Source organism: Malaclemys terrapin, chromosome 16, assembly GCF_027887155.1.
Source record: "Malaclemys terrapin pileata isolate rMalTer1 chromosome 16, rMalTer1.hap1, whole genome shotgun sequence".
Lineage (NCBI taxonomy): Eukaryota > Metazoa > Chordata > Testudines > Emydidae > Malaclemys > Malaclemys terrapin.
This window is the reverse complement of record NC_071520.1, coordinates 12027939-12049705: the sequence shown is the minus strand read 5'-3', so window position 1 is coordinate 12049705 and position 21767 is coordinate 12027939. Positions and strand designations below refer to the sequence as shown.

At 46.5% G+C, this 21767-nt stretch overlaps 1 protein-coding gene across 7 annotated transcripts in view; it reads right to left on the bottom strand.

Moving 5' to 3' along the window:
• The window catches only part of SLC5A1 (solute carrier family 5 member 1), a 65759-nt gene that overhangs the window by 8865 nt on the left and 35127 nt on the right, over positions 1-21767 (bottom strand). For all 7 annotated transcript variants that reach the window (XM_054006833.1, XM_054006834.1, XM_054006835.1 and 4 more), the window contains exons 3-12: positions 21015-21119; positions 18886-18945; positions 18408-18512; positions 11457-11562; positions 11162-11242; positions 10031-10251; positions 8393-8528; positions 7480-7587; positions 6352-6502; positions 5507-5675 (exon numbers count right to left, since the gene is read on the bottom strand). In XM_054006833.1, the coding sequence (XP_053862808.1) occupies positions 5507-5675; positions 6352-6502; positions 7480-7587; positions 8393-8528; positions 10031-10251; positions 11162-11242; positions 11457-11562; positions 18408-18512; positions 18886-18945; positions 21015-21119 (1242 nt within the window). The remainder of the gene's footprint in view (positions 1-5506; positions 5676-6351; positions 6503-7479; positions 7588-8392; positions 8529-10030; positions 10252-11161; positions 11243-11456; positions 11563-18407; positions 18513-18885; positions 18946-21014; positions 21120-21767) is intronic.

The window sequence follows — 21767 nt, the reverse complement described above, 5'->3', positions numbered from 1 at the left end:
GCTCTTGAGCAAAACTGTGGGCATTTGGTGTTTTTGGGAGTGGCAAACAGATCTATGTTTGGGCGATTGAATATGTGTTGTAGGGTTCTTGTGTCCATCTCCCACTCGTGTTCTGTGAGAACCTCCCACTCAATAAGTCTGCCATGGTGTTTAGGTGGGTAGGTATGTGGCAGAGATGTCGATGCCATGTTGGATAGACCAGTTCCACAATTTCAGAGCTTCTGTACATAGGGATTGGGACCTCTCTCCCTCCCCCACCCCCCATCTGTTGATCTAGAACATGCAGGAGGTGTTGTGTGTTATTACGCTTATGGTCCTTTGTCGATTATTGGCAGAAAGTGTCAGCATGCACGTAATTCTAGAAGGTTAATGTGCAACATGGATTCTGACAGGGACCACTTGCCCTGTACTGTGTGAGTTGTAGATGTGCTCCCCATCCAAACAGTGAGGCATCCATTGTCAATATCAAGGACAGTGTTGGTTGGAGGAAAGGGACTCACATCCAGACATTTCAGGGTTTCGTCCACCAATATAATGGAGTCCTTGATCTTGATTGGTATTGAGAGCAGTGTGTTGAGGCTATGTCTGTGGCGTATGTACACTGTTCGTAGCCATCCCTGAAGGCAGCACGTGTGCAATCTTGCATGTTTCACCATGAACTTGGCCACTACCATATGACCAAGCAGCTATAGACAAGTCCTGGTGGAAATCCATGGGCAGGTTCTTACAGTGGAGATGAGGGTGATTATTGTGGAAAATCTGCACTGTGAGAAAGGCTCTGGCCTTTATAGCATCCAGTTGGGCCCTAATAAATTCCAGATGCTGTACTGGCATCAGTACCGATTTTTGTATGTTTACTTGGAGGCTGAAGTCTGAGAAAAGGTTCATCTGGAGGGAGCCTTGAGGAGGCAGTCGACTACGTATGGGAATATTACAATCCCTTGTTTGCAAAGGTGCCGTCACCACTATGAGGATCTTGGAAAATACCCTTGGTGCCGTAGAGAGGTCAAAGAACCTTTTATTAATAATGGTCGGACCCCAGATGAAATCTGAGGAATCGCTGTGGGAAGGGTGATGTGGAAGTACATGTTTTGGAGGTTGAGGGCCCAGTCCCCCTGTTATAGTGCTGGGATTATTGTTGATAGTGTGACCATCTTGAAGCATTGTAATTTGATTAACTTGTTGAGGTTCCTCAAGTCTAGGATAAGTCTTCATCTGCTGGATTTCTTTTGGATCCGAAAATAGTGGGAATAAAAACCTTTCCCTCTGTGTTGGAATGGGATCAGTTCTATAGCACCCAGTCGCAGAAGGTGGTTTATTTTCTTCTTGTAGGTGTTTGTGAGAAGGGTCCCTGAAGAGAGATGGGGAAGAGGGGTGGGTGGTTAGGAAAGAGGACAGAATAGAATACCCCTTGCTGATGATTTCCATGACCCACTTGTTAGAGGTGATCTGTCGCCATGATGGCTAGAATGGGGTCAAGCGGTTGCCAAACTGATGGATTACTGGAGATGGTTTCAGCAACTGGACCAGGGGAGGCATCTCAGAGCCTTGACCACATTTTCAAAATTGCTGTGTAGAGGTGGATGGGTGGGGTGTAGTTGCTTGTGCCAATGTCTGTCTGTGCTTGGGAGGAGGTCTCTGTCACCTGCATTGTGTATCATAAAGCCATTGAAGGGTGGAATGTGGAGGTTGAGATCTTGGAGTAGATTGATATCTACCTGTCTTCTCTTCAGCACTGCTGTATATATGCCAGGAGAACTCAGTGTCACTCTAGAATCCTTTAAAGAATGTCAGGCGTCATCAATGTGCTCGGCAAAGAGTTTAGATCCTTCAAACAGTAGATCTTCCACCGTGGTCTGCACTTCCCTGGGGAACCCTGAGAGATGGAACCATGAGGCTCGTCTCATCACTACAGATGCCGCAATGGAGCGGGTCACCGTGTCCGCAGCATCCAGAGAGGCCTGTAGCACCGTACAGGCCAGAAGTTGTCCTTCCTCCACCTGCTCCTTTTTGTCCTCTAGGAGATGTTGACTGACCTCATGAAACTTGGAATAGTTCATATGGTTATATTTAGCTAGGAAAGCCTCATAATTAGCCATTCCTCTTCCTGTTCCTGTCGTAAGGGGCTGTCCTGGAATGGTTTTGTCATCCTTTCTCCTGCACCACATTGACTATGAGGGAGTTTGAAGTAGGATGAGAAAATAGGAATGCCATATCCTTAGCGGGGACATAATACTTCTCTTCCACTCACTTGCAGGTAGGGGGTATTAATGCTGGGGTTTGCCAGATCAACTTGTCCGGGTCCAACAAGGCCTCGTTGATCGGAAGTACGATCTTTGTCAATGTGGAGGCCTGCAAGATGTCGAGCATCTTGTGCTTTTGTTCTCTAACTTCCTCCACGGGGATCTGGAGAGAATCCACAATCCTGGGGAACAGTTTGTGGAACTGTTTAAAATCATCTACTGATGTTGAAGGTGATGGCATGATGGCCTCATTGGGGAAGGACGAGGAGATGTGGGCTGGTGATGTAACCTCTTCCTCTGTTTCTTCATCATGCTCCTCTAGTAATTCTGGTTCAGAATAAGAGGCCTAGAGTCTGACAAGGACAGAGAGTGTATTTGTCCCTGTCTCTGCTCTGCAGGTGGTTTGGGAAAGTATGACCTATATGCAGCCCAAGGCCAGTGTAGGGGAACAGACACCTGGGGCTGCATCCAGGGATGTCCATAACAAGGACTTGTGTCATTTCTGGTCTCTGGGTATCAAGGGCAGTAGTATGATTCTGTGAAGCCCTTTGAGATGATTGTGGGGTGTGAGGCATGATGGAGTACTCCTCCTCCTCTTCCTCAATGGAGAAGGGTGGTGCGGTATTCGATGGTGAAGGAGAGCAGTGTGTGACAGATGTATTTCCAGGGGAGAGGCATGGACTGTTGGGAGCTTGGTACAGAAGAGCGGTGATTCTGGAGTGTCAGAGAAGATCAGGTCTCTCAGGTAGCAGAACTCTTGTGATACCAGCAGGAGCATCATTGGTACTGATGGCTATATATGTATTTGTGCAGACATAATGGATAGCTATGGTGCAGACGTTAAATGCCTTCTGTTGAACAACCAGTAGATGGCGCCAGGGGCTCAGTGGGTGCTGACGCACTCAAAGTCATTGAGGGAGATTTTTGATCTGTCCGTCTCAGTCCCAAGTGATTGTGGGTCTATTTGTGGTCCTGCCCTCTTAGGGCCCTTGGACCTCAAGAGTGCTGGGACTAGTAGTGTCTGAATGGTCACAGGAGCCAGGTCTTGCCCCCAAAGATGTCGAGACTACCGACCTCGTGGGAGTTGCCTTTTTCCAAGGTGGCTCCTTGGTGAGTGAACTGAGGCCTGTCTCTTCTCCACTTGACGGGGAGAGTGAAGATTTTCTTTTTGTGGTGCATGGTGAGCAGGGGTCGGCTGATGACCATGCTGATGGTGACTGCCATGAAGGAGAGGTATCGGGGCCACGGTCAGAGGCTAGTCGCAGTGAGTTCTCCATTATTAAAATTTTAGCCTCAATTCATGGTCCTTTCTGGACCGAGCCTTCAATTTGAGACATTGTGTGCACTTCTGTGATATGTGCCTCTCACCCAAATGGTGTGCACTATGAGTAGCCATTGCTCACTGGGATAGCCTCATGACAGGAGAAGCACCTCTTAAACCTGGAGGATCTGGGCATAGCCCCAGGTAGGGAGAACTACCCAGTAGGGAAGGGCATAGAAAAGGAAACCTATGCTAATCTAAAAACAATAGGGATGAAAAAGCCAAAGGAAAAAAGATATTTTTTGTAAGAGGGGGTAAAGGGAATTTTTAAAAAGCAGCTAATAACTAAGAAATAGTAGTGAAAACAGTAGTATTATGAAGGACAGTAAAGACATATGCAAGACTCTGCTAAGGATTTGGTCACAGACCAAGGCAATTGAGATGGAACTGAGGGCAGTTGGACCACACAACACTGAATAGATGCTGCTCATGGTGCAAGACTGAGAGGAGTGCCTGTATGGCCCAACGGGCACTGCTAGGGAAGATCTCCAATCCCAGGTGCTGGGATGCTACCGCACCTCCAGTGGAGCACCCACAGGGACACTACTCAAAGAACCACCTTCAGAGATTTGCCCTTCCCTATCCATGTGTTTACCCTATATGACTCTCTCAATTCTGCACCTCCCTAAATAAAACAAAACCAACAGACATACAGAGCCAAAGTCACTCCTGGAGTAAGCAGATGTAGCCCTCTGACTTTAGTCAAGTTGCAACCATTTAAAGTAGAATTTGGCCCATACGCTAAAAAGGAGACAACTAATGGTACAGAATTAAATATCCTGCTGGAAATTTTCTAATTTGAACTAATTTTATTTTGTGACTATTATTGTTAAATGGTCAGAAAAATCACAGAGATATATTGGAATAAGACAAGATGAGACACTCCGTTTACAGTAGAAATAAGAATCTTTCCGAAAAGTCTAATCTGGAATAAAAATGGGACTTTGATCCAGGCAGTGCTTCAAATTTCTTCAGCTTTTACTTGATCGCAGTATTTTTTCTAATTAGGAGTGTGCTTTGGACCAGATGCTGAGGATCTTACTAGTTCTTAATCCATTTTTTACTCAGGACCGCAGGATCTGATCCATTAACCATGAGGTTCAACCAAGCAGTGACTGGAAATGGAACATCCCTGCTTGGGAAATATCCACTACTACTACTGTTAGTATATCCACTAATCTCCAGAGGAAGGAGTCAAAGTAACTAGAAAGTGCCAATCCCACCTGGAAACAGTGTAATATTGTTTATCTATTGGCTTTCCTCACCATCGCATCTGTGCACCTCAGAAACATGAATGAATTTATCCTCATGGGGACCATCGGCAAGTATTATCCTCAGCATTACAAGTGGGGAAATCGAGCTACAGAGCTATTATTGGAGTGATTTTCAGAGGTGCTGAGCGCACAGTTCCCACTGACTTCTGAGGGAGTTGTTCTGAGTGCTCAGCACCTCTGAAATTCAAGCCAGCAGTGACCTGCCTAAGTTCTCACAGGGAGTCTGTGGCACAGCTGGGAATAGAACCCAGATCTCGTGAGTTCCAGTCCAGCAGCTTAACCATAGGACTTTCCTCTTCCTTGTTGAAGCCTACAGAACCCACGGAGAACCTAGAAGGTTGCATTAAAGCACTATTTCCCAGAAATCATCCCTTCAGCACAAGTCACAGTGAAACAGTAGGTGGTTCCAGCTTCACAGTTGTCTAGGAGCCAATAAAGTCCAATGAAGTCCATGCACATTTACATGTATGTGGTGGAAGGGGAGTATGAGGATTCCTCAACTGAGCTAAGAGCCCCTCAAGCATTCTGCTTTGGAACCTCAGGCTCTGGCCTGTAGCAGGAATAGCCTCAAAGAAATTGAAACTAAGAAAGGGCAGTTGTCCCAGTGCACAGATGAATGTCTTTTGTGAACTTCTGCGCACACAGCTCTTCTCCTAGCCTGTACTCACCTCCTCATTGACCCTCTTACAGAAGATAGCAAGCAGGAAGACAGCAGCAATGGGTGGCCCCAGGTAGCTGGTGATAGACTGTATATAATCAAAGAGCTGCCCGCTCTGAGCTGACTGCACCACGGGAACCCAAGCAATGCTGACACCAATTAAAGCTAAAATAAATAACCTGCAAATACAGCCAATAAAAAAAAATCTGTTAGCCACCTATTTATAAACATCAATCAGAAATACAGAAATCACAATGAACCAATCAACAATTTAACAAGTCATTGTGTTATTCAACCAGCATTATAACATCAGCAAAAACAACAGTAATCAGCCATCAGTACTGGGGGGGGGGGTGTGGGGGAGAAGCAACCAGCAATGAGATCTCACCAGATCCCTTAGCTCTTAGTCAACCCAAAATGAGAACTCTGCTATCAAAATACTAAATCACCTATAATAAGAAGTCACCTATAAATACAGCAATCAATAAAACAGCAGAGAGAGATGAATAAAAGAGAAATCTACAGCATAGCTAGTGAATATTACTGATGCTGTAGCTTTATCTAACTGTCATCTTGGAATGAAATTTAAATAGATCCCCTGGGATATCTGTAGGGAATAGACACCTCAGATTAATCTTTAAATAAGAAACATGGCTGGAAACTACCCCCCAGAATATCGAGAAAGACACATGAGATTAAGCAGTCAAGCCGCAAGAGGTCACTGCTGCATCATATGCATTCAGTGAAAGGTTGTTCATCAAGGCACTTAAAGATGAACTTGGAAGGGTGCAGTCTGTGATGGCTCCAATATTTCATTAGGTTCCTAATGCTGGGAAGGGGCGCAGTATCACTTACCTTCCAGCCAGCATGAGCTCTTTCTCAGTTGCCCGGGATCGTATTTTGGTGTAGATGTCCATGGTGAACAGAGTGCTAGCACTATTAAAAATGGAAGTCAGGGAGCTCATGAGAGAGGCCAACATGACTGACAACATCAGACCTCGCAAACCTGAAACACAGAGAGAGAGACACCACCTGAGCTGGGGAGGCTCAGTCACTGGGAAAGCTCCCATAAGTGACATCTCAGTGCATGGTCTGACCTCCTCCGACCCAGCTGTTAGTAAATGAAGCATGCCCAGCTTATGACAACTTCATGGTACCCTACTGCAGATGGAAGGTAATGGTGCCTTTTAGGTCAGGAAGCACAACATTTACAATACCACATAATACCCAGGCTGGGCTGTTAGGAGATGGATAATGGCTGAGTGTATTTACTCAGAAAGGAGTCCTTTGTGTACAATGGGAGGGGTCAGAGACACCCCCACACAAACACACACTTGTTATTTATACTTGGGGTGACCAGACAGCAAGTGTGAAAAATTGGGATAGGGGGTGGGGGGTAATAGGAGCCTATATAAGAAAAAGACCCAAAAATCAGGACTCTCCCTATAAAATGGGGACATCTGGTCACCCTATTTAGACTGCTTTATTGGGTCTGTGGGAGAGCAATAACCCCAGGGGGGCTGCACTTTCTCTTTCCAGACCAGTGAGTTTAGCGGAGGAACTGCAAGCATATCACTCAACACAGAGATCCTGGCAGAGGCCACCTCTTAATAACTGACAACTGTAGGCCAGATTTATTTCTCACACTGGGCTAATGCCAGCAGTGTCTTACTGCCTCATGTTTGCAAATAAGTAACATTGTCATGGCTAGTCTGTAACCATCTGGCATCTATGGTCACATTGATCAGAATGCTTGGCATGTATAGGAATAAACTGTATATTGGAATGATCTAGGGCCTATGATAGCTGAGCCCTGATAACTCAAGAAACTAGTGATGTCAAATCAACTAAATGAGAATGCAGGTCTCCTAGTTCTGGTAGCTGAATTCCAGCTCTGGGAATCTCTCCCCCACAACACCCAACTTCTATTAATCTGCCATCCATGTCTTTCCCACAAAAACACTATCACAACCAGCATCTTACCATTCGGCATAAGGTCCACCACCATTTTTGGATAAGCAACGTTTGAACAGCCAACTTTGGTGCCACAGTATTTCTCACATTCTGAGGGCACAACACAAGCCACCGTATCTAAGAAAAAGATAACAAGACAGGGTTACCTGGGGTCATAGCAGCAAGTTACCCAAAAATCAAGAGTACTTCCCAAACCCATCTCCATGCTAAACTACTGGATTTATTTGCCTATCCCCCTTGGCTCTGCAGCTGTGGGAAGGAATTCCATTCCTGCATCACTTCTTTCCTAGACGGGGAATAGCGACGGTGCTGAGGTCAAGCCACCAAAACTGCATCCGCAGAACTGCACAGGAAGTCGGGACTGAATAACGTGAGGACTACAAAATCGGGGCTCAGGGGCCAGGGCAAAGTTAGTGTGTGCTCTGAAAGGCCCTCCCTGCTCAGACCACCTGCTCTCCTCTGTTGTTGTACACACAGCTCAGTGGAGAGGGAAAAAAACAACTGGTATTGTGCTCACACTGAGCTCAGGCAGCTTGCAAATCACAGGCATTTCCATGAGCTGGGAACACTCCTCTCTGGGATCCAGACACCCGTCCCTCTGCCCTGTGAAGTCTGTCAGTCACAGACAGGAGTGTTTCCCACCCTCTCAGACAGAGCAGGAATGCTGTAACAAATTCCAACAAAGAGGACACACCCTCTAGGATTCCTGTCCCCACAAGGACAGTGATAGCATCACCAGGAGCCCTAAGCAGGGGGAGGAAAAAGAGCCGGGTCTTCTTACTTTGTGGGAAAGGCTGGTCTGTGTACGTATTTTCATGGTCTGAGTCAGGAGCGGGACTGAAGGAGCTGGAGGGGGGACAGCAAAGAGAAAACTGGAAGAGGAATGAGAAGAGAATGAGGGGGCTACAGTACTAGGTCTTACCTGTGTACAGAATTCGACTGATCATCCCAGGCATCACCATCAAAAACATGGGCAGCAGCTTCAGGTACCCACACATAATACAGCCGGCCTTCACATGGGACATGTTCTTGGCTGAGAGGCATCGTTGAACAATAACCTGTCAATGAGGCAGTAGATGTGAATGACTCCAGCTTTGTCACCCACACATGATGTCGGGCACACCAAGGCACAAATGATTCTGTTTCAACTATTCCAGCGAGAAGTCTTTGCTCTTGCTCATAATTAGAAAAATACAAGGGCATTTGAAGGCCCGAGAACACATTTAAATGGCTAAAAGTAGATACTCTATTGTCTAATGCAGGGGTCAGCAACCTTTGGCATGCAGCTCGCCAGGGTAAGCACCCTGGCGGGCCAGGCTGGTTTGTTTACTTGCCGTGTCCACAGGTTCGGCTGATCGCGGCTCCCACTGTCCGCGGCTCCAGGCCAATGGGGGCGGCGGCAAGCAGCGGCCAGCACGTTCCTCGGCCCGTGCTGCTTCCCGCCACCCCAACTGGCCTGGAGCCGCGAACCGCGGACAGTGGGAGTCGTGATCAGCCGAACCTGCAGACGCGGCAGGTAAACAAACCGGCTTGGCCCGTCAGGGTGCTTACCCTGGCGAGCTGCGTGCCAAAGGTTGTCGACCCCTGGTCTAATGTATCTTTAACTTGTGAATCTCCGTGTCACTGGATATTATTGAACCAAATAGCTTATTAATAGTCAAAAAGGACTAGACATTTACATGAATAAGAAGAGCAGACACTATTACACCAGCTAGGTTACAGATGATAAAGGCTCTCAATCCTTGTGCTCCAGAGCATAGGGGCTTGAAGAATTCCCCCCCATACACACACACTCACACATGGTTTAGAATACTGCACAATTACAGTAGTGCAGTCTCCTTCCTCTGAAGCATCCCAATTTGATCATTTTTGGAGACTGGATGGACCACTGACCTCGGCAGTAGGAAAGGAAAGAAAAACACATGGACGGTCCTGCACCATGGCACCCGATGAGGGGACAGACACATACACAGAGCAACTGTCCAGCATTGTTTATGCAAGAGATTAAAGCAACACCAGTGCTCCAGTCCTGCCAGAACACTCCGGAATGGTGTTGTGGCTCTTTTGGGGGGAGCTGGAATGCTGTCTTGTGGCACTTTCAGTACTAGATTTCTGGCACTTCTTGAGTACTGCACTTATCCCCTGAGCAGCCCACACAGACAGAGTAGATATGCCTAGTATGGCTGGATAGGAAGCCAAGTCTATACCCACATTGATAAAGGTCATATGCATGTGTCTGTCCTATTAAGATGCCCAATTTTTAAAAATTGGACCCTCAATGTTCATCCAGCATGTCACAAGGAACGGGGAGGGGGGGGGGGAAATCACACACACAGCATATGTCCAGAATGGCATGAAAAAATAGTAAAGGAACATACACATCCTATTCACTTAACATAGAAGAGGCTGAGAATCTAAAAGCTACAGAGAAAAAAAATCAATTTCCTCTCAGGAGATAATAGCTATTTTTATGGCACAGGGTTGGGAGGAGAGAGATCAATCCAACTAGACTGCAAATTTTAGAATGCTCTGAATTTCCCAGTTGTTGCCTTTACACTACCTGATCTGTGCACCAGTACCACAAAGCGAGGATGCTCAAGCCAAAGGTAAGGCCTGGCCATGGCAGATCTCCAGTGATCGGGTCTCGGAAGATGTGGAAAGAATCTGCCCGAGGGGTGTAGCATTTTGGGTCAATGGTAATGTTTCCATAGGAGGTGTTGCTTGGAATTGCTTGCATATATTTCTCCATAAAGGCCTCATATCCTCCTACTTTGGCAAATGCTGAAAAACAGAACATAAAGACACTGATCATGGTACTGGACGCTTGAAATTCCTAATGGAGCTGAAGAGTCCAAGGAGAAAACTCCATGCTATCAATGTGATAAACCTGCCCCAATAGAGATCAACATTGTCAGAAACATCAACGAATGTGCTGTGAAAACTCTCATTAGCAAGAAGCCACACTGGCTTTCCTTCTCAGGTCGCTATAGAGCTCTAAAAGATTCCTTTACACTCCACTGTCCTTCCCATGCCCAGGATCCAAGCTTCCACTTTGTCAGGTATAATATCTCCAGGCTCCCTGACACAGGTAAGGACCAGAGGCAGCGTCCACCTGATTAAGTCAATCTGAAATATTGTTTATTGTGAAGCAGGGGGACAGCTTCATTCAGTGAAAAGCTTACACAGAGGAAGTTCAATTAGAAGTCACAAGTTAAGGGGGAGGAAATTACAGCCTCACAGGGCTTTACTACCTCCTCTTGATTAATTATGTAGCCTGAACCCTAAATACCAGGGTTCTATTTCACAGGATGGACTGCATTTTAGTACCTATGTGATCTCATGGACACCTGGCCTCTCATTCACAATAACACAGCCCCTATTTTGGGGAGTTCTATAGGCTGTTATAAAGGAGGGCAGAATAGATGATCACAATGGTCCCTTCTTGCCTTGGAATCTATGAATCTCCTCTCCCATTGTCATTGGAATTACATACCTATGGCAACTATAGAACTTGGTCAGGATGACAGGAGGGCTTAGCAATGTGGCTCTTCTCCTTCCCTGACAAATACAAGAAGCAATGGGAGTTCCTTAGCCATTAACCTCTCAGGACTCCACAGTGCTGGATCCATTTTCACAGGACACTGGGGGCTGTAGCTGATCCTTCCAGCTCTCGTTCATCAGATTTACTCACCAAATCCTGTGAGAATAAAGGATCCCACCAGCATGATGGCGGTCTGTAAGGTGTCTGTGTAAATCACAGCAGCAAGGCCACCTAAAGGTAAAGAAATGCCTTTATGAGAGCCTTTCTGCTAATGCCTTCATGGGAATTGTCTCTCCTTGGCCTTCCATCTCTCTCTCTCATATGCACATACACGTCTCCCCTTTCACGCTCTCATTTCTTCCCATTTACTCCCCGCTTCCATTTTCATTTTTCTGGATCCCCTTTGAACTTGTTTTTAATGTAACAATCTGCTCCACAAACTCACCTGTGATCGTGTAAAGACCAGTAATACTCAGCAGTATGATTATGGCCAAATAAAGATTCAACCCCATGGCTATTTGGATAAATATAGCTCCAGAGAATATATCTGCCTAATAAAAGGAAAGATGACAGTTTAGGGAATGCTTAAGATAAAAATAACATTTCTATTAGTATCTATTACTGTCCTCCCCACCCCAAAGCACTGCACAAATAAATAAAAGCACATGCAAAATAAAGACAAATCCTGTCTCCTTGGTCACCCAGGCCTGCTTTATTTTAACTGCCAACTGCCTTTTGAAGTTCATTTCTTAGTCTCTGCACTTCTTACAATAGTTCCCAGAAATGTGTCAGCGATTCCCTCCTAGCCAAATCTGGCTACCGACCTCTCCAGGCCTGTGAATTTATGTATGGGGAAACAGTTCAGCAAAGTTCTTAAATCCCAGACCATGCTAACACCCAAGTCTTTTGATAATCTTTACATTATATCCAGGAAGAGTTTTGTTAAATGGCTCTTTTGTCTTTATTTACATCTTTGCTTTAAGCTATTCTTCACACCTCACCTTTCCAGTTCAATACAGATGTTTGGTATGACTGCCCAGTTAAGGACAAACAGGAATAAAAGGCAACATCATATTTAACACAAGTTCCATGAATATCTGTCAAAGTAATTAGCATTCAACTGGCCAGCTGAAGAAACAATTAGCTCTTGCGCTTGTATAAGGACATGGATTTTGCAACTTCATGAGTAAATCCTGGGATTTTAGTTACCAACACAGCTGCTGCTGCACCAATGCAAACTCCTAAAGTAGACATAATTTGAAATCAGAGTAACCAATTCCAATCCAAATCATGCCTCACCAGTGTAAATCATCTTTCGGTTAGGGGTTGGCAAGTGCAACATGCTGCACCAGTGCTAAGGGGGGATTTTCCAAAGTGCCTACATGTCTTAGGAGCAGATGTGTCATTAAAAGTCGTGTCACTGAATTTGTGCTCCTAAATCACTTAGGTGCTTTTGAAAACCTCACCCTAAAATCCCAGGGCAGAAAAAGCTTAAGAGGGCAGTTTAGTCCTCAGTTCTACTAGATTTTAGGGCAAACATTTATTCAAGGAACACAGGGAGTGCCATCTAGTCAGGTATTATATCACCCCTCTCCTTGTGGCAGAAGTCATGCATCTGGCTAATTGTGCCATGCTGTACATAACAACACTACTGAGCTCACTTTACCTTCAAAGCTCTTTACAATCAGTAAGTAACATATCCTCATGACTCCCCAGTCAGCCTGGCAACTGAGTATCATCCTCCGCAATTTACAAACAGGAAAACTAAAACAAAAATACTCAGGGGCAAATCCATTCCACAGCACTCAGCCTGAGTAGCTGGGCAGATGCTGGAGGAAGAAAATCTCTCCCCCAGGCCACTGAGGAAACTTCTCCTTGAGACTGTCACCACCTCAACCCCCCCTTCACCCCTCCTGCCTTCAGGGCAAGAAGGAGACCTGTGCAACTGCAGATCCTCCAGCCCTGCTCCCACCACCAGCCACTGCATGCTCACATGCAGAGCCATTGTGGAGCTGAGCCGTGCACCACACAGGGTGTGAAACACATGCATGGTCCCACCAACAAATTCCGCCTCTGCCATCTGCAGCCATGGAGGCTGGGTTAAAATGCAGGAATTCATAAAGCTTAATCCCACAGGCTAACTGTGAGCACATGCTGCTCTCTATGGGAGAGGATTTGTTCCTGACCTTCACAGCTGATCAGTTTATGCCCCAAAGCTTGAGGTTCATTTATTTTTAGTATTAGCTTAGTTTACATGGCTACAAATATTATTGGTCATAAAACGATCCCGCAAGGAAACATAGTTAATTATTTAACATCCTGAGTGTAGAGGAGTGGACACACCCCTGCAGCGCCTCCTGCTGGTGACTCTGGGAATTAGCTCTTCCAGCATCCTGGAGCACCCCCTGCAGGCCGGTGATCCACTTGTCCTCTGGCCCCTGTGTCCCTCCCGGACCCCGGTGCCCTTGTATCTGGGGTGCTGCCCCCTGACAGTACACCCCTCAGTACTAGGGTCTGCCCTCCCTGGGGAACCCCCATCCACTATCCCCACCTCACCTCAGAATAAGGCCACTGCCAGTCACCAACCAGCCCCCGCTCCCTGGGGCAGACTGCAGTATAGGCCAATCAGCACAAGCAAGGTTGGGTTTGGACCTGCTGCCTTGGCCTACCCATGGGCTGCCCTCTGCAACCCCCAGTACCCTTGGACTCCTACTAGGCCGCAGCCTGGGGCTATCCAGGCTGGAGCTCCCCAGCTTGTCCCCAGCCCTGCTCCACCCAGGTACCCTGTCTCTGCTCCCTGCAGCCAGGCCCTTCTCTCTCTGAGTGCAGAGAGAGACTGCTTGGCCTCTGGCTCCCAGCCTTTTTATACAGGCCAACTGTGGCTACTTCCCCAATCAGCCCAGCTTTTAGAGCTGCAGCCCTCTGCCAGGGCTGTTTTAAGCCCTTCCAGACAGGAGCGGGGTTATCACTCCGCTACACTGAGCAATACATAAACTCCTTGGAATTGCTGAATCACCTTCCGAGTTCACCTCTTCTGCCTCCCAGTTACGTTAATTTACTACTGATATTTCCTTGTTACTCCATTAACTCTCTTTTATGGATACCATTAAAACCTTATCCTATCTCTGTTTTTTACATGGAAAAGATTTAATACATTCAAACAAAAAAATCACTCCAGAGCTACGCACACGTAATTCAGGAAACACTGGGCAAAGTTACAATGACATGAGTGTCCTTTTACAACTACCATTACAGCTAAAGAATTCCAAGGAACATTTGCAATGCATTTACAGACTCGAGTTTTAAATTCCTTCAGACTATGGGTTACACCAGATACTTTGAGTATCCAGTTACTTGTTTCACCAGATACTTTGAGTCTTAATTTAGTCAGTTACTGGTCACCAATGCCTTGCTACACTGCAAAAAGAAGAACAGGAGTACTTGTGGCACCTTAGAGACTAACGAATTTATTAGAGCATAAGCTTTTGTGGACTACAGCCCACTTCTTCACGAAAGCTTATGCTCTAATAAATTTGTTAGTCTCTAAGGTGCCACAAGTACTCCTGTTCTTCTTTTTGCGGATACAGACTAACACGGCTGCTACTCTGAAACCTTGCTACACTGCATGATCTTAAAATTGCCAACCTTTTCTACCACTAGTACAGCCCCACTGGTGACAGCAATGGTAGAAGCGCTAGTAGTTAGCAACTCCTACCTTGAAAGCTACCATGGCAACAGCTCACACAGCAGAGTGACCATGGAACATACATACATATGGGACATTACATACGATGTTTGAGATTTTGCCCAACCTGGCGTAAGTGAGGAAGCAGCACGTAAAACAGGCACCATGAATGCAAGATCCTTCTGAGATGCAAATATAAATTGCATCAGCACTGTGACTCATTGTTAGGTGTGACTTGCTAGCAAGTGTAAGGAAAGCTGTCCTTTCAAAGCAGGATGACAAAAGCCTGAGGAACTGCAAAGGCAGCGAGCGTCTGCAAAGGCAGCAGCCAGGGAAGCAGCATGCAAATCTCTGAAATCTCTTGGCTCACGCTGTGTCACCGAGACACTCTGGCACCGAGAGTGAAAGATTCCCACAGAGCCACGTACAGCTTGCTTGCCATCCTGCATATGCCACTTACAATGATGCCTAGATGCACAACAGATGTATCTACATAAACTAAACCTCTTATGTACAAGAGCTAGTGTCCACTGGCCTTCTGTATTTATCCTTTTCCTGGTGACATGCAGGACTGACTGGCACTTGGCCACATAGCATGGTGCGCTGCCCATGGCTAGATAGCTCCTTGCCACTGCAGGGGGCATACCTTCCGGCCCCTTGCTGTGCAGCAAATACATCTGAATTTCCACAGTGGTCACCACTGGACAAGCTATAATTGGAGTGGCATTTGGACTGTGCTGCCCCTTATTCTGGGGCACGTGGGCCATTCTTTTGGGCTAGCTGGGTCCACAACTTTGTTGATGGCTGGTATAGCTCAGGTGGAACAATCCCCTAACTTACAGCAAGTTAATTTAATGCCTTTCCCCTCTTACACCACTGCACGTGATCTTATACTTTTGGCCTAGACATGCCCCCTTTCTCTGCAGGGCATGATCCTTTTCTTTCCCCTGCTCCCCACTTACACCTTCCCTTCAACTTTTACATGACTGCGCTGGTGCATCTCAATGCCCATGCTTTGCCCAGTTACACAGCTCAGGGGCATAGGCATAACTGAATAAGATGCCATTTACAGCACTACAGGATTTGGCTTTTTAGTGATCAAGATGCTATCCTGCACCTTCAAAGCTCTCTGCCTCCTCTTATTTCCTCCAACTCCTGCATTCTACCAGGTCAGCAGTTCTCAAACTTTTGTACTGGTGATCCCTTTCACATAGCAAGCCTCTGAGTGCAACCCCCCCTAATAAATTAAAAATACTTTTTAATATATTTAACACCATAATAAATGCTGATGGCAAAGCGGGGTTTGAGGTGGAAGCTGACAGCTTGCGATCCCCCATGTAATAAACTCACAACCCCCTGAGGGGTCCTGACCCCCAGTTTGAGAACCCCTATTCTGCCTCTCTCTCTCTCTCATTTGTCTCCTTCACCCAATCTAGACTTTATGTTACACCATACGCTTGACACAATATTAATTTGCACTATTCACCCCCCCTTCCACCAAGCAGATGCTAAAGACCCACCTATTCCATGAAGCATCACAGCTTTCTGTTTGTTTTCTTTTGTGCTCTATTGTATGTGCCACATCTTTAGTTCATCAGCAAGCTGAGGGTGGTGTCTTGCACACTATTGTACACTAACAGTGCTTCATAACTAATAAGAATGGGGACTGAGTCCTAATAAACAGAATACTGTGCATACATCCAATGAAACACAACATGTAAATCAAACCTTCAGTTCGTTCTTTAAGACAAATCCTGCCCCCTTTTCTACAGCTGCAGAGGGCCACAATGCAGCAGAAGCATTAGGTGCATTTGATACAGTGAAAAGTTGTGAGGCACTCAGACACTACAGTAATAGAGGCCATACATCAGAGGGGTAGCCGTGTTAGTCTGGATCTGTAAAAGCAGCAAAGAGTCCTGTGGCTCCTTATAGACTAACAGACGTATTGGAGCATGAGCTTTCGTGGGTGAATACCCACTTCGTCGGATGCATGCACGTCGGAGGCCATACAATTAGCCAGGAGTCAGACAGACAGAGGAAGAGTGGTTCTGCTGTATCAGGAGGAGGCACATGGTTTGGGGAACTTATGCAGGAGACAATACCCCTGAGTGCCAGAAAACAGTTCCATAGTGGCTCCCCGTGAGGACTTGTGCAGCTCTGTTTGTGGGCAAAGTGGGATGATTGAGTGGTGGAGCCAGACTGGGACCAACTGATCTGTTGCTGTACAGATCCACCAGCTACTGCTCTGCTCTGCCCTGAAAACCGAGGGTGCAAGAACATGAGAGGCAACTTCATTTTCAGGTCTGTAATGATAACTGCGAGTGAGTGGAGCCACTCCATTTGCTTGGGAAGAGGGTTCCTCTGCTGGAGTTGATGGAAATCCCCAATGCAGAGTATGATGCATAAGTTGGACACACACCGAGGGATTTTACCCATAAAAAGAGAATTATTTTTGTGAATCTGGCATGTAGGTAGCAAGTGATGGGATCATACAGAACACAGAAATATAGATATAAGTTTTGGGTTAGAACGAGCAGCCATTTATCTGTATGGATTCACTCCACATCCGCTAGAGTTGCAGGAATAATACCCCCTGTGAAATGGATGCATTTCCAATTACAGCTGCATACAAAAACTCTTATGTTGACAGCTCCTCACTGAAATAAACAGAAATCAAAATCCAACTTGCGGTTTCTTGATAGTCCCAACCTGTTTAATTTGTAACCCTGATAAGAATCGGTTATCGTAAGAGCATGCGAATGGGAGCAAAAGGCCAGGTCTTTTAGGTTAAATTGTACTATTATCACTCAGCTCCTATGCAGAGGGCAAAGAGTAAACTTCCATGGCAACTGCAGGAAAACAACAGACCCAGGTCTGCCTGACCTGTGGACTTGGATGGAGATTTAATGGTTTCAAAAGGGGAGGAAAATCACAGCTCCCTTCGCTACTGCTGTGCCCTCGTTAGCCACACTTCATAGCTCAAGCTGATCCACAGAAAGACTCTCCTCTACCTTCCCTTTCTCCCCTTGCTTTTCCCACTCCCGTATTTTCTAACCCCATCTCTCTCTCTTCTCACCATCTGCCTTCCTCTCTCATTTCTCACTTTTGCTTCATTGATACTAACAAGCTGCATCTTCAGCCGAGGATACTGATGGAAGGATGAGTGGGAAAGGCCTCTTTTCTCCCACGGGAGCCAAAGGGAGTTACTCATACCCTGCGGCAGGAGAATCTAGTTCAGGAGTCAGAATGGGAGACCCTGGGCCCAGATGATGCATAGGAAGCTCTAAAACTAAATGCCTAAATGAGTGAGTGAAGGCAGAGAACCGGGTACTAACTCTAATAGCTTGGAACCTTCTCTTCAGTTTCTATCACTGATGCCTGAGATGTAGCATACTGTATAGTACAAGGCTCCAGCCAGCCTGGCCTGTTCCAGAGGGGAGCACATGTGGAAACAAATCTTGGAAAAAGAAAGCTAAATCATAACCACCATCTAGAGAAAGAGTCCCCTGGTATAATCCAACAGGCACAGACACACAGAGCTGTAGAGCTGATTTGGATGGTCAGCACTGCTAGACGGAAGAGTGACAATATGGAAACCGTTTTTTATCTGAGACAAGTGAACCAGACAGGTAGAGAGATTTCATACAAGTGTAAAATAATAATAGATAGGAACTTCACTTAGAATAGAGGAACTGGAAAAGCTTAACTCACCGAGATCTTGGTGAAAATATAGAGGAGCAGAGAAAGGACTGACAGATACATCTGAATCCGTCGGCCGCCAAACCGCTTCTTGAGATATTCTGGCATCGTCAACACCTGCAGAAGAAGAGGGAGAAGAATTCATACTACGAGCAACAGACACAACTACCATAGTTCATCAGCAAGCTCTTCCACCCAGATACCACACTGATAAGTGCACTAGAAATTAAGAAGGCCAAGGAGCAGGCGCCTCCAAGAAGCACAGAAAGGCAGAGTCAAATGCTGCTCATCTTGGGATCTCAAAGACAAAGAGACCTTGTTGTTTAAATATATACAGACATAACTTATGTAGACTGCCTGACACATCCAGGTCTCTCTTCCCATTGACAATGGTTTTGTGATGGTGTTAGACCCACACACACACAACAAAATGAAACAGAAAGATTGAAACAGGGAACCATAAAAGATATAACCTAGTGTCCATACTTACCCCAGCCTTGATGTAGATGGGAACAAACAACCAGCCAAGAACCACCACAAATATCAGGGCCTGTAACCAAGGAAAGAACAGCTGACTTAGCCTCTGGTCCTGTCACCAGCATTTTCCAAAGCCACATATCAGGCTGAATGCCAACTATAAACATTGCAGTGAGTAAAATGGTGGCCAGTGACGGCACCTCAGCCTCATTCTTTCTACCTGTCTAGCATTTTACAGTTGGAACTCCAGGGGTGAAATCTTGGCCTTACTGAAGTCAATGGGAGTTTTGCCATTCAGTTGAATGGTGCTAGAATTTCACCCCAGGTGTCCAACAGAAGCACCTAAGGAAGAGTCCCCAATGCAGCAGACTTACTGGAGTATCAAAAATAAGGTTGCTTTGGCATTTGCCCCATGTCTGTCCATGGGGAAATACATTTGTAGTGTATCTCACACTGGTCTTAAAACTTCCTTCTGTTGCACTATCCAACTGCAGCTCCACTAGCAGTAGCAATCAGAGCATTAGCATACCCTGGATGCAGGCATTTTAGCCACTGCTTCACCTAGCCTTGCCAAGAGCAGGTGTAGACAACATGGTGGTTAGAAGACTAGCAGCCCACAGAAACCTTTGTATGGTGACAGATGACTATTGCTACCACCAGGAAATTTTAAGAAAGTCTAGCACTGCCCCAGCCCCCTTTACTTAGTACCTCGATCCAGTCTCCAAGCAGCCACAAGAAACAGCTGATTCACGCGGCAAGCCTGGGAGAGAGGGGGAAAAATGGAGCGGCGGCGCGCTCGGGGGAACAGGCGGCAGTGCAGCGGAGGTGAGCTGGGGGGGGGGGGGAGGAGCGGTTCCTCTGCACCCTCCTCCAGGGTTACTTCCTGCGGCCCTCCCCGTGCCCCCCACCGACACAGCTCACCTCCGCTCAGGGCTGGCTCCTGGCTTTTTGCGCCCCGAGCAAAAAAAAAAAAGAGCCAGAGTGCCGCCCCTTGGAAAGTACTGCCCCAAGCACATGCTTGGAGCACTGGTGCCTAGAGCCAGCCCTGATTCCAATGTGTGTATCGCTCTCAAGTGAGCTTCTACTCCCTTCCCCATGCACAAAGAAGTTCAGAACTATATGGGGCCATATTTTATACCCAACACACAATTCTATTTTTAAGAAAACCTAAGGAGGGGCTTGCAATGGAGTGCAACAGTCAGGGGGCATGGCCAATAATTCTTCCAGTGTCTAAGGATCCAAGGGAAAAACAGGGCTGGATCCCAAGGATTGTGCTCATCCATGTTCCCCCCTCAGGACGGGTCATCCCAGAGCACCAGGTAAACAGCAAAATGCTCTGCAAGGAGCTGTGCCCCCAATTCCTCTCCAGGGAGTAGTAACATGTGATGCAAATTGCACCTTATGACCTGCGGATCTAAGAGGGGGAAATACAGCATAAAGGGTGTGTTGCGCAACTCCTGCATCTCCTCCTGGTGCACATACTGAGTCCATGGAGAGCTACAGATAGACTGATTGGGGAAAGGAGGCACATTATCTTACCCTTTTCCAAACCCTTATGGCCCTTCTGCCAATTCCGGGCAGTAGTTGTAGTCATTTTAATCAAGTGAGGTGTTTGGTTATAGACAAGGTCTGCCCCCAGCAGGCTGAGAACAGAACAGCACTGATAGCGGATTACAAGGTAGCCTCTGAACTCCTTCGCAGCTGTCCCTTAGTGGGAGGGGAATGAGAAGACAGAGAAGGAGAAAGGGGCTCTTGGGATAAAGAAAGGAGTGAAGACAACATTGAATTCCTCACTGCTGGGAAGAAAGAAAAAACGATGACAACTCCCCCCAACTCCTACACGCCAATCTCCCAGCAAAATTATGCAGAGGAGATCATGGTTTCCTAATATAGCAATGGACTTTTCTTTCCCCACTAGCTGGACTAGAGGTGGGAGTGGTGAGAGAGGCTGGGGGAAGGGAATCAACACAAAATGTTCTTGTGGTGGGTTGTTCTGCCAGTCGCCAGCCCTGGGGAAGCAGGTGCTGCTGGGCGAGGGCTCTGACAACATTGAAGTGAGTTGGATTTTTAGACAATGTGGGCTCACCTGATCTCTTTGGATACCTCCGAGGTTACAATTTTATTGACATGTGTACCACTTACGTTCCATTCAAATCCTCCAGTGGCAATTCCTGCAGCCGCTCCTGTGCCTGCCAAACCCACAAAGTGCCCACTGCCAATGTTACTGGCAAACAGAGACGCACCAATCTGGAAACAGAGAGAAGAACAGACTTGGGTCATCGATCCTGGGCTCAGGACAAATATCTTAAAAGCCAGTGCTTATTTAGTGTTTTCAGACTTCCTGTGTGTCATCACTTAGGAATCTGAGTGCCTGACAACCTTGAAGATCCCCCAATATTTTCTCCTCTTAAAACCCAACATTGTAGCCATCATCCCTACAAGCAAGGAGGACATAACAGGACATTTCATATTAACTCAGCCAGAGGGGAAACTGGTGAATGGTAATACTCCCTCCTCCACTGGAGGTGAGCACGTGGCCTCCACCCATACAGAATTATGACTCTTTGGAGAACTTGTCCAACTAACACATGGGTGATGTATGGCCCTGGCAGCTAGGGCAAAAGACTGATGTGATATGTCTAACCTGCTCCAAGGATAAGTGGCTGATACCGCCAGGAAAATCAGATACAGCTCTTTGGACTTAAGATCCAAAAGCCATTAAGGCCGGCTTGTGTCTCCAGTGGGAAACACCCTTTTTACACTTGGTTTGCTTTCATCAAGGGGGCAATAGGTTAACTGAATTAGATTCTGGCAGCTGCTATCATAGGTATAGCACTGCACCCAAGGGCATCTGCAGTACATGCGAGTGACAGCTGATCATGGATTTGCAAATGA